The following is a 13,169-nucleotide window of genomic DNA, read 5'->3' on the forward strand; positions in this document are numbered from 1 at the left end:
GTGACGCGGCGTTCACAACGCTTCGGCGCCTGCTTGTGTCCCCGCCGATCCTCCGCCATTTCGACCCCAGCCTGCACACTGAAATTCACACTGACGCCAGCGGCGTGGGCCTCGGTGCCGTGCTGGCTCAGCGCAAGCCCGGTTGCGCCGAACATGTTGTTGCGTATGCCAGCCGCACTTTGACAAAGGCCGAGCGCAATTATTCCGTGACAGAGAAGGAGTGCTTGGCAATAATTTGGGCTATTGGAAAGTTCCGCCCTTACCTATATGGTCGCCCGTTCTCTGTCGTTACCGACCACCATGCCCTCTGCTGGCTGTCGTCCCTCAAAGACCCTTCAGGCCGTCTTGCTCGTTGGGCGTTGCGCTTACAAGAATACGACATTGAAGTCATCTATCGATCTGGCCGTAAGCATCCTGATGCCGACGCACTATCGCGGTCCCCGCTACCTTGTGACTTAGACTCCACATCTTTCGCCACCGCTGATGCGTCCTCCCTTGATATTGCCGACATGCCGTTTGAACAACAACGGGACCCCTGGATCGCTTCCCTCCTCGCTCTCCTGTCTACACCATCTCAGCGACCTGCGACCCGCACTCTCCGTCGTCAAGCCCGCCACTTCGCAATACGGGATGGCCTCCTTTACCGCCGCAACTACCTTCCCGACGGTCGCAAATGGCTCCTTGTCATTCCTCGCCACCTGCGTTCCGACATCTGCGCCTCTTTTCACGCCGACCCCCAGTGCGCTCACGCCGGTGTGGTGAAGACCTACACGCACCTTCGACTCCGCTTCTACTGGCGGGGAATGTACCGTTTCATTCGACAGTACGTTCGCTCCTGCCCGGAATGCCAACGCCACAAAACCCCTTCTCGTCGTTCCATTGCTCCGATGCAGCCCTTGCCTTGCCCCATGCGCCCATTCGACCGCGTTGGCATCGATCTCTACGGGCCCCTTCCCATAACTCCGGCTGGACACCGCTGGGTCATAGTGGCAGTCGATCACCTTACCCGCTACGTCGAAACGTCATCTTTGCCATCCGCGTCTGCGCCCGACGTTGCGTCTTTCATCCTGCATCATCTCGTTCTACGCCATGGTTCTCCTAAGGAGCTTCTGAGTGACCGCGGCCGTGTCTTCCTCTCAGACACCGTCGAAGCCCTACTTCGCCAATGCCGCATTGTTCACCGCTCTACTACGGCCTACCACCCTCAAACGAACGGCGTTACTGAACGTTTCAATCGCACATTGACCGACATGATCGCCAAGTATGTTGCCTCGGACCACTCAAACTGGGACCGCATTCTCCCATTTGTGACATATGCGTACAACACTGCCACACAGAGCACAACTGGCTTCTCTCCGTTCTTTCTTCTTTACGGCCGCGAGCCTTCCTGTACCATGGATACCGTGCTTCCGTATCGCCCTGATATCTCCGAGTCTCTTACCCTTTCTCAAGCAGCGACCTATGCTGAAGAATGCCGCCAGCTTGCCCGCTCTTTTACAACGCAAGATCAGAATCGCCAGAAGCACCTTCGCGCCCCTACCAGTCCGCTTCCGTCCTATACCCCAGACTCGCTCGTGTGGCTTTGGGTTCCCTCCACCAGTCCCGGTCTCTCCACAAAACTCATTTCAAAGTACCACGGCCCGTACCGTGTCGTCTGCCAGACCTCTCCAGTCAACTACATCATTGAACCGCTTTCGCCGCCGCAAGATGCGCGCCGTCGTGGCCGTGAAACAGTGCACGTTGACCGTCTCAAGCCGTACTACGATCCGCCTACCATCTGTGCGCCCTAAGTCGGCAGGATGCCTCCTTTTTCGCCGGGGGGTAATTGTAGTGTAGCAGCCGTGCTCGCTCACTGTGGTGAACTGTAGTAGTGAAAGAAGAAGACTATCCTGAGGTGTGACGCTCGCTCGCAGCCCGAACGCTTGGCCTGCACCTTTGCTGAACGTTGCAAAGCGACCTAGGTTCTGGTCAGCCACAACCCCATCCTACACATTCATGAATACAAAATATGTTTAAAATACATTTTAAATAGCCCACCGTATATTCCAAACGTATTAGTTTTTGCTAAGGGATCGCTGCTTGTGAAACGCTTGCGACCGTTTTTGGAGAGCCTCGTCAGCCCTTTCCAGTCGTGCTCTGTGCCGGGACGGTCCGTCTTTGCGTCTCTGACGCTGACGCGCGACGTCGTCGCGTACGCGCATGGAAAGGGCCTTGGCGGGGTCTTTGTATCGTTAGACCAGGCAAAGGCCTTTGGCAGGGTTGAGAACGCTTACCTGTTGGCAGTATTGCGGTGTTTCTGTCTTCCCGAAATCTTTATCCACCGCATCGCCCTGTTGTATGCTGGCTTAACCAGCGAGCTCTTTGTGAATGGTAGAGCTCTGTCGCCTTTCCCAGTGACGCGAGGCGTGCGCCAGGGTGTCCCCTGTCGCCGGTACTCTTTGTTCTGTCGTTGGACCCACTCTTGCGAGGTGCTGCCTCACACCCACGCATCCGCGGCTTTCCGATGACGGGACAAGAGACGGTTGTCGTCTCTGCCTATGCAGACGACATTTCAGTTTTCGTTCTGGATAGCGAAAGCTTTCGGCACTTTCTGAACACCTTTGGCGCATACGCGGCGCTGTCCGGAGCGGAGCTCAACGCCGCTAAGAGCCACGGCCTCCGCTTCGGATCGTTTAGCGACCCTCTGCCGATCCCGATACCTTTTGTGGACGCCGTAAGAGTGCTCGGCGTGTTGTTTGAGCAGAGCGGCGTCTCACCTCGCACGTGGGATGTCGTCGTGGCGCGAACGACAAGCGCTTTGTCAGGAGCGGCTCACTTTGAGCTTTCCATAGAGGCCACGGTAGCGGTGATAAAGTCTCGAGCCTACGCCTTTGCTTTTTACGTAGCTCGAGTAGCCGGGATGCCTCGCCGTACCGCGGGTCGTCTCGCGTCCCTAGTCGGCGCATTCCTTTGGGGCGGCGGTACAGCGCTCGTTGCGCGTCATCTGCTACACCTCCCATGTAACAGAGGAGGACTCGGGCTGCCGTGTGTTGCCACGGTGACACGGGCCCTCAGCGCGAAGTGGGTGGGCGCGCTAGTCGCCAACACGTCTTACCCGGGGCGTTCGCTACTGCTCTACTGGTTGAGCACTGCTCGCCGAGCGTTCGTCCCGGGCCGGCATACGGGCCCACAGGCCGAGCATCGGCTACCCTTTTACCGCACCGCCGCGGGCTTCCGGTTGGCTCTGGAGGCCGACCTCCCCGGTGTTGACGTGGCTGACACGCCAGTCATGCGCATAAGCGAACTCATCGCGTGCGCGCGCCTCAGCCCTGAGGAGGTTAGGCGGACCGCGCAACCGAAATGGCGGGTTTGGGCCGCGAGCTCGCTTCCCAGTGAAGTTCGCGACCTCGACTGGAAGCGACGGTGGGGGGTTCTTCCAACGCGCCACCGTCTTGCGCCGTGGGGCGTCGTCCCTAACGACCAATGCCCCAATTGCGGCGCGCCGGAGACGACCCTCCATGTATTTTTTGAGTGCGCTGTCGCTCGCGTTATGTGGCGCCTCGTGTGGCGCATTTTCTCTGTTCGCGGTGGCCCCGCTGCCCGGCGCCAGCGCGGCCATTTTGCGCGACTTGTCGTCGCTTGTGTGTATTTTGTTTTGAGGCGGCGACGCTGCCTAGCCGAGGCGCGCAGGCAGCTTGCCAGGGCAATCTACACGGCGCTGCAGAATCTGCGCCTCCTCCTGTGGACATTTCTGTCTGACCGGCTGGACCAGGATGGAGAAGCGCTCTTTCTGCAGCGCTGGCACACGCCCTTCTTTGTTGTGCGGGGAGGCAGGCTGGGAGTGCCAGGAAAGTATAGAGGAGGCGCTGGCCAGGCTTGCAATATTAGCCTCCTTTCAGTGCCTTTTGATGTGTTAGTTTGTTGAAGTTTGTGTAAGGCCGCATGAAGTGCGCCTTTGAGTGCTGCATTCCGTTTTTTGTTTTGTTTTTAGCAGCTTTGCGTTGTTGTTAGCCTTTGCGTGCTACCCTGCATATTGTGTATAGGCCAGATATAGTATATTGTGTATAGTGTATAGGCCAGATTTGTGTATCTGCAGTACCTATCTGTGTCTTGCAGTTTTTATCAGTGCTTTTGTATCAACCCCTTCCAAGTGTGGGGGGGGAGGGGGGTCGCTCTGACGGTACACAATAAACTTTTCTTTGTCTGTTAATGTGTTTTTTTTTCTTTTGTAGAGGGACGGCTGCCCTTTGTGTGCACCAAGGTACAAATGAACTTCTCTTCGCAGGATAAATATAAGTACTACACTCTGCGCCGCGGTCACATAGAAGGGTCAGTCGTGTGCGAAGTGAATGACTTCAAGCGTCATTGCGTACGGGTATGAAGAGAGGGACAACTTTCGCAGGCGTCTCCAGACTTCAACTATGCTTCGCATCTGCCGCGACTTGCAGCGCTGAAGACTTGACAGCCTGGTGAATCAGTCGTTAGGACGCTGGCGTGCTCCACACCACAATGTAGACTCATTTCAGGCCGTGGTGGGTGCGTTCGGACGAAGGTGAAATGTCAGATCCCTGTGCGCTTTGCGGTGCCAGTGCAAGAATCCCGGATGGCCTTTGTTATTTCAGACTATTGCTCTACGGCGTCCCTGAAAGCCCATGTGTCGCCTCGGGACGTTATACCCAAAATATTGAGGCCTTCTTTTTGACTCATTTTGGCGGACGAGTGAAAATCGGGCGATTTTCTGACCTAAAATTATCGTACAGATTGGGTTATTCAGGAAATGAGTCCATAATGCGGATTGTACCGGGCCGTATTTTGTATCAGAAGAAAAACTGCTCAAGGGCACGTTTTTGTGCTTGAGATAAAATGCTGTATTTTGGACACATTAATTTGCAAGTATAAAAACAGCACGGGTAACCGAAAATGTCCATAGTATAGAATTTGCTTGTTTTGTAATTTATTACAAGCAGTTCTCTGCGCACAACATCTATACTGCGCAGCACCGCTGTACAAGACCAAACCCTAGCTGACTTTATAACCTGCGAGAACATATTTGACGTACATGCGGTCAAACGCTAAGCCTTTGGGAGGACGCCGCTAGCGTGGCTTGGAGCTTGATAGAATGATGAGAATGAGACGTCTGGTCAGTACACGCGCTTTTGCTTTCAGCGAAATGTATGCTGTTCGAATCTGGCGTCATACGGTATTAAGCACTGGCATAAAAAAATCGCCGAAGATTACGTTACTTCCTGACGCGAAATTTGAACGAAATTTCAGCCCTTCGATGGATGCAGGTAAAGAATTCGAGCTATACATGTATGCACAATTACAGACAACTTGTTATTTTTCAAACATTTTCCTTCTTCACCCATACCCTTTCTTCAGGAGTTCGCCCAAATTAATACTCTCAGTGAACTCATCGACCAGCGGGTGGCAAACAGAGCTCGCAAACAGTCTCTACAACTTCATCGTTTAAAGACGCTCCCTCCGTGGTCGTATTGTCAGCTCACAGACAATCGCCCCACTGTTTCCCCGTCGGTATCAGCCGCGCATCTGCCTGAAGGGTGCATATTGCACACCGATGCATCACATACTGCAGAGCGGGGAGTTACTGCTGTATATAGTCCCTCCCATCCGCATCTCAACTCTCGTGCGACGTACACCGCAGATACATGTACCCCCCTGGCATTGGAACTTCAAGCCATTTACAATGCCATTGCTTCCCTTCCGCTCGTTCCCACATTCAATGCAGTTCATATTTATACAGACTCCCTCGCCGCCCTTAAACAGCTTAAGGCTGTTCGACGCACATTCCAGATTACACAATCAATTCACCTACTCTGCGCAAAATACCCATGTCCTGTACGCATACACTGGATTCGCGGTCATGCTCACGATCCACATAACATTCAAGCAGATGCTATGACTCACATTGACACATCAGACGACCCGCCACCTTCCCCTCTTCCCCCAGATCCGTTCCTGTCCCATGTCTCCGATTCACAAGCTCTGCGCCAGCGAACACGCGTTCTAATTCCTCCGTGTTCGCACCCTCTCCCCCGTAGTCTTACTCGGAAGGAGGAGGTATACCAGTGCGCCGGATTCGGGCTGGGGCGGCCCTGACCCCATCTGTCCGTTATCGGTGGGGTGATAAATATCTGCCAGCAACTGACAGGTGCCCTCACTGCGGCGCTGCACCGGACATTTGTGATGTGCGGCACCTGTTGTGGACTTGCCCAGCGACGGCCCCTATTAGAAAACGGCTCCTCAGGGAGGTCGGCCTGTGGTGGAACCGCGACGGGGACTATGTGAAGTGGACTATGGACAATCACTTCACCAGCAGCCTATGCGAGTACCTCGCCGAAGCTGGTCTACACTCCTTCTTTTAACTTTCTGTAACCTACATTCCACTCCCCCTTTTCTCAACTTATGCCTCAAGGCAGACTTCACGAATAAAAAAAAAAAAGAAACACTCCGCTAGCAGTTCTTCATTGTCATGGAGGAAATTTTGTGGACAGAGAACTAGATGAATGGAGCACTGTTAGGCATTGACTGAGAGACTGTTATTGACTAGTGTTTAATTTGGCTGTATACTTTAACTGCGCATTAAAACTACACACTTTCAGAGGCGCGTTTCACTTCTCCCCTAGTGCGTCTCTTTATCTGCTTCTTCGACTTCGGCTGTATCCACGACTTCCTCAAAGTTTAGGTCGGGGGAGATTTCCGCAGATGGCTCATGCCCGGTGAATTATTTATGTTTGATCGGGTCTACGTCGACTACTACCGCCTTGTGGTCACTGAAGTGGAGTGATATGTAGTCTAGATCTTTGACGCTGGGGTGGGTTCTGAAGACCAAATCCAAGCAGTTTCCGTACTTGGTGGTAGCTTTGTCCCGTGGAGTAGACAAGTGCAGACCCAGAGATTTCTGCATTCCATCTAGGAAGTCTTGATGCGTTCTAGCATCCTGGTTGAAGTGTCCTACCACTATCATTGGGCCAAACTTGAACCAGCTTGGTAGCACTCGTCCCATGAATTCATGGCCAGCCCGTTGGGATATTTGAGGTGACAAGTAGACGCACACCACGTTAAGTCCACTTTCGAGCTTGACACCGCACACTTCCCCCACATCAAAGTGCAAGTCGTCAAACTGTAGCGGTGTTAGGTTGACGTCTGGGTGCGCGTAAATGGCAACTCCCGCTGCTTGGTTGGAAGCACGACTTGCTCCTGTAACGTAGTGAAAGCCTTTGATCTCAACTGGTGCCACCAAGGGATTCATCCATGTTTCAGTTAGACAGAGAACCTTGCACCGAGCCAAGACATGGTCATGTGCGACGTCTTGACCGTGTAGCGACAGTGAACGTACATTCACACAAGCTAGTGGAAGCTGTGATGCTTCCATGATCGCATTGCACCGCTGGGTGATTGTAGTCAAGCGATGCTCGTTTAGACCCCTGAACTCGTCCATGAGGCTGCGGTTTGGGTTGCTAGTCAAGCCGTGGCGGAACTTGGCCGTGCTGGTCGGCAAATTTGTTTTTGAGGAAATGAAATGAATCTGTCTCGCATATCTCGGTGACACCTGAACCTCACCGGAAGAAGGGAGGGACATGAGAGTGAACGAAGACACCGTATTCAGTACACGCAGCTTTGAAAATGGTTTTTTGAGGAAAGGAAATGTATCTGTCTCGCATATATCGGTGGACACCTGAACCTCATCCGAAGAAGGGAGGGACATGAGAGTGAACGAAGACACCGTATTCAGTACACGCGCCTTTGAAAATGGTTTTTTGAGGAAAGGAAATGTATCTGTCTCGCATATATCGGTGGACACCTGAACCTCATCTTAAGAAGGGAGGGACATGAGAGTGAACGAAGACACCGTATTCAGTACACGCGCCTTTGAAAATGGTTTTTTGAGGAAAGGAAATGAATCTGTCTCGCATATCTCGGTGGACACCTGAACCTCACCGGAAGAAGGGAGGGACATGAGAGTGAACGAAGACACCGTATTCAGTACACGCGCCTTTTAAAATGGTTTTTTGAGGAAAGGAAATGAATCTGTCTCGCATACCTCGGTGGACACCTGAACCTCACCGGAAGAAGGGAGGGACATTAGAGTGAACGAAGACACCGTATTCAGTACACACGCCTTTTAAAATGGTTTTTTGAGGAAAGGAAATGTATCTGTCTCTCATATCTCGGTGTACACCTAAACCTCGCCGTAACGGGAAGGGAGGAAGATGGGAGTCAACGAAGACACCGTAGTCACTAGACGCGCCTTTGTTCATTCCAAATCATCGAGCTGGCATGGCGAAGTGGTAGCGTGCTCGTCTCGCACTCCGGAGACCGGGGTTCGATTCTCAAGCTCGGAAAATTTCCTACTCTGTTTTATTTGTTTATCTGGTCTGACTAGAAAGGCTAATTGGTTAAGTAAGTCCCACTAACTTGGAGCATCACTATACGATCCCTTTAATTGGTTGCATGGTTAGTAGCCAAAGTGCAATTGGCCCCCTTTGAAATTCGCGCACTGTGACGTCACGACCGTTTCGACCAACTGAAAAGCGTGACATTTTCTGTCGACAACTTCTGCTTACAACGATGAGGCATTAAAGGCTTCCGCCTTAAAATTTCAGGGGGCACTTTGGCTCTCTAAAGTGCTGCAAGGCGAAGGCGTTTCCTGGCCACTGTTTGTTTTAGAGCGCAGCTCTTTGGCGTCCGTTCCTGGGTTTCGCGTCGTCGTCGGCGTCGGCCTCGTAACCAGCTCCGCCCCCAATGTCACGCTTTTCAATTGGTCGAAATGCTCGTGACGTCACAGTGCGCGAATTTCAAATGGGGCCAATTGTACTTTGGCTAGTAACCATGCAACCAATCAAAGGCATCGTATAGTGATGCTGCAACTAAGTTGGACTGAGTTTAGCTAATTCCTTGATTAATCAATTAGCCTGATTAATATAGAGGAGAATGAAGAGGTCAGAAGAAAAGAAAAGAAAGACGCGCGCCGCAGCGTCCGCGGAAGGAGACGCTGCTGAAAAAAAAACAGATAAGTACGAAGCCGCGTTCCCTACACCACCACGCACTTCCCCACTCAGTAAGACGTTGCTCGTTTCATATAAGTTGTGTCGAACACCCTAGACAGTTCCAACAATTGACAGGTTAATGACAGAACACGATGGATAGAAATACAATAATATAAATATGAAATTAGCCTAATTAACCTTTCTAGTTAGACCGCATAAATCAATAAAACCGAGAACGAAATTGGTCGAGTTGGGGAATCGAACCAGGGTCTCCGGAGTGCGATACGAGCACGCTAGCCACTCCGTAATGCAAGCTGAATGGTTTGGAATGAACAAAGGCGCGTCTAGCTAATACGGCGTCTTCGTTCACTCCCATCTTCCCCCTTTCCCTTACGGCGAGGTGCAGGTGTCCACCCAGATATGCGAGAGAGATACATTTCCTTTCCTCAAAAAATAAATTTACCGTCCAGCAAGGCGTACAGCCGAATTGGCGATGGCGTTCTGTGGACTCCCTGGCAGCGTTGCAAGACGCTGTCGCGTTCCACTCTTACAGGCGAAGCTTAACATGTTAACCACACATCACTAACACACGCAGACAGCCAATGGACGCGTCATTCGCTGGCAGCACTTCATTCATCATTCACAACCACATTCTTAACGTACGCTCCCTTGCCGCACATGCCAAGGACGTACACCACGATCACATTCTGCGCCATTCCTCTGTACTTTGCTTTGCTGAAACCTGGATGGATCCCGAAGAGCCTCTCGAAATCATACATTTCCTATACTGCTGTGGTGCTCGCAGAGACCACAACAGAGCGGCGGGAGTCTCTATCTACTTGCGCACAGGTCTCTCTGCAATACCAGTCGAAATGTTTGGCACGTCACATGAAGTTGGCGAACTGTGCGCCGCAAAGTTGCCCAACGGCTTGCTGGTAGTAGCTGCCTACTTCGCCCCTACCGCACTCACGAAAGACGTCGTGCACTTCCTGCAACTCGCATTAACCGTCCATCGATCCACACCGATGTTAGTAGTGGGGGACTTTAATGTTGACATAAAGACAAACAGCAATTTCCTAACACTTATGCGGGTGGTGGTGGTGAAAACATTTATTACGAATGAGCAGGAGGTATGTTTGGATCAGCCCGTAAGGGACCGATCCTTACAAACACTAGGTGGAGGTCCCTAGTATGGGACCCCAGTGGCGGTTGCCGCCTCCCAGGCGCGCCCGACTAAGGCTTGTTGAGCCTGTAGGTCGTGGCAGCCGAGCAGGGTCGCCTCCCAGTCCTCCCGGGTTGGGTTGGGGATGGGGGGAATAGCGGGGTTGGAGGGGCAGGCCCACACCATGTGATAAGTGTCAGAAGACACTGCACTACAGTGTGGGCAGCTGCCGCTAAAGGAGGGGTCAAAATGTTTTAGCGCTGCCGGGCACAGCAATGTATTGGTGAGAAGGCGGAGAAGGAGCCGCTCATCCGCCTTCTTAAGGCCTTTACATGGGCTAGGGTAAAGGCGATGACAATTTTGATATGTTGTAATATCTTTGAATGTATAGACCGGATTAAAATCGGGTTCCCGATCGGACGGGGAGGAGAAAACAGCCCGGTGAGAGAGCGCGCGGGCGGCTGCGTCTGCTGCCTCGTTTCCTGCCAACCCTTGATGAGCAGGGGCCCATATGAGGTAACGGTGTGCGGGGTCCGTATCCCGTATGCAATTTTGGTATATTCGATAGGCTAGGAAGGGAGTGCAGCCTTGTTCGACGTTCCGACAGGCCCCTCGCGAGTCGGTGATTATGTATTTTGAATTGGAATGTGAGGCCGCGAGAGCAATCGCGACCTCTTCTGCTTGTGTTGCACTGCGGGCTCTGAAAGTTAGGCCGTTAACTGTGTTGCTGTTGTGAACTACCGCGGCCGTGTACCATCCCCCGTGGTGAGGGCCGGAGGCGTCCACGTAGTATACACCTGGTTTGCTGCCATAATATCGGGCTAGCGCTTCCGCTCGTGCCAGGCGCCGACCATTATGGTCTTCATGTGACATGTTTGCTGGAAGAGGCCGCACGTGGAGGGCACGTCTCCACAGTTCCGGGATGCGAAACCTGTCTTCCATTGGAGGGGTGTGTTGTATATGGAGTCGAGCAAGAAGGCGGCGACCCGACTCCGTTAGCGACAAGCGCGTGTACTGGTTTGTAAGGTGCGCCTCCCGGAGTTCCCGGAAAGTATTCACCACCCCAAGAGCCATAAGCCGGCTGTTTGAAGTAGTGATGGGGAGGTCAAGGGCACGTTTAACAATTTTGCGAAGGATGACCTCAAGGGCGTCCTCCTCTTGTTTCCGTAGGTGGAGATAAGGAGTCGAATAGAGAATTCGACTGGTTACAAAGGCGTTTGCCAGCCGCAAGGCATCCTTACTTCGTAACCCTCCGCGTTTGTTGGAAACCCGGCGGACCATGCGGCCCACCTGGTCCCCCACCTTACGGAGTTTGGCCAATGTAGTGTCTGGCCGCCTGTGTTTGTGGATGTAGAGTCCGAGTACCCGTATCTCATCACTTTCGCGTATGGGACCACTCTCAAGAGAGAGATATATTTTAGTTGTGCACTTCTGTGAGGGGCGGAGGTGCACAAATTCCGATTTTTGAGGGGAACATTGAAGACCGCAGCGGCGGGCGTAGCGGTCTACTATCGTCGCCGCTGTTTGCAGGCTGGTTTCAATGTCTCCTGTGCTGCCCTGCGTGGCCCACAGAGTGATGTCATCGGCGTACAGGGCGTGCTGCACGCCGGCGACACCACTCAGCTGGGCCGGCAGGTGCATCATGGCCAGATTGAAGAGCAGCGGGGAAAGTACCGCGCCTTGAGGGGTTCCCCGCGTGCCGAGTAGGTAAGGACCATGGTCTCTATCTTGAATTCGAATGTAGGATTGACGATCTATTAAAAATTGGCTTATGTATTGGAATGTATTGAGGCCACAGTCGGTGTGACTTAGGTTAGTGAGTATGATCTCATGTGTTACATTGTCAAATGCCCCTTTCAGATCCAAGGCGAGTACTACCCGGTCATTATGGGGGCATTCGAGGGGGTCAAGGACTTCCCGATTGAGTTGTAGGAGGACATCCTGTGCGGATCTGTGTGGGCGGAATCCGAACATGGTGCTCGCAAAGACTTGTTTGTTTTCAAGATATGTAGATAACCCATCCCGCACCATCGTCTCCATTAGTTTGCCCACACATGAGGTGAGAGAGATGGGGCGGAGGTTATCTGTGTCAATTGGTTTGCCAGCTTTAGGAATAAAAGTGACCAAAGCCGTTTTCCATTCGATTGGCAGGGGGGTGTCCCCGCGCCAAATCGCATTGACGTATTCCAGGAGGGACTGGTATGCCAAGTCGGGCAGGTTCGTCAAAAGCTTGACGGTGACCTTATCCCGTCCTGGCGCAGTGCCCCGTTTCATTTTGGCGAGAGCCGCCCGCAGATCATGGAGCTGGAAAGGTTGATCCAGCTCCGTGTTCTCTCTGCCTGCATAAGAGTACGCAGATCCACGGGGGTCTTGGGCTGTACACAGATACTGGTCCCGAAGTTTCTGTGCCAGTTGAGTCGTGTTGCCAGAAAAAGCGTGCAGGGCTCGGTGCAAATGTTTTTGTGTTTCGGTTCGTGGTTGTGTTGGGTCGATTAGGGCTCGAAAGAGACGCCACGTGTTTCGGCTGGACATTTGTCGCGCGGCCGTGTTGCATCTATCTACCCAGTTGGAGTCGGCGAGTTGGGCCGCGTACTCTGCCGCTTTCTGGGTAAGCTCGGCAATTCGAGCTTTAAGCTTTCTATTGTGTTTCTTCCGTCGCCAACGGCGGACGAGGCTGCGACGGGCTTCCTAGAGGTGTAGATGATGGTTATCCACGTCTGTGACCACCTCTGAGAGCTGGTTGTGTGTTTCATGCGAGGAAAGGTGTGCCAGCAGCTGTTGGGACCATGCTGTGTAGCCTTGCGCGGAAATGGGTGTATTATCAAGTGAGTTAAAATTTTGCCTGAATTTCGTCCAATCTGGGATATGGGCTTGTGTTCTGGGACGCTTGAGGGGGCGTGTGCGTAGTGTAGTGTTAATGATGCAGTGGTCGCTACCGAGGGTCTCCTCGGTGTTGAGCCAGTCTGCGTGTCGTATGTTGCGAGTGAAGGTTAAGTCCGGACACGTATCCCGTGTCA

At 52.8% G+C, this 13,169-nt stretch overlaps 1 protein-coding gene across 1 annotated transcript in view; it reads left to right on the top strand.

Moving 5' to 3' along the window:
- The window catches only part of LOC149331785 (uncharacterized), a 297,794-nt gene extending 285,498 nt beyond the window's left edge, over positions 1–12,296 (top strand). Inside the window, exon 2 of the mRNA XM_089556880.1 lies at positions 11,683–12,296. Coding sequence (XP_089413006.1) covers positions 11,683–11,859 — 177 coding nt within the window. The 3' untranslated portion in view covers positions 11,860–12,296. The remainder of the gene's footprint in view (positions 1–11,682) is intronic.
- Positions 12,297–13,169: the final 873 nt, after the last annotated feature.

This window comes from Amblyomma mixtum, chromosome 8 (assembly GCF_055824585.1).
Source record: "Amblyomma mixtum isolate Tamu chromosome 8, ASM5582458v1, whole genome shotgun sequence".
Classification (NCBI taxonomy): domain Eukaryota; kingdom Metazoa; phylum Arthropoda; class Arachnida; order Ixodida; family Ixodidae; genus Amblyomma; species Amblyomma mixtum.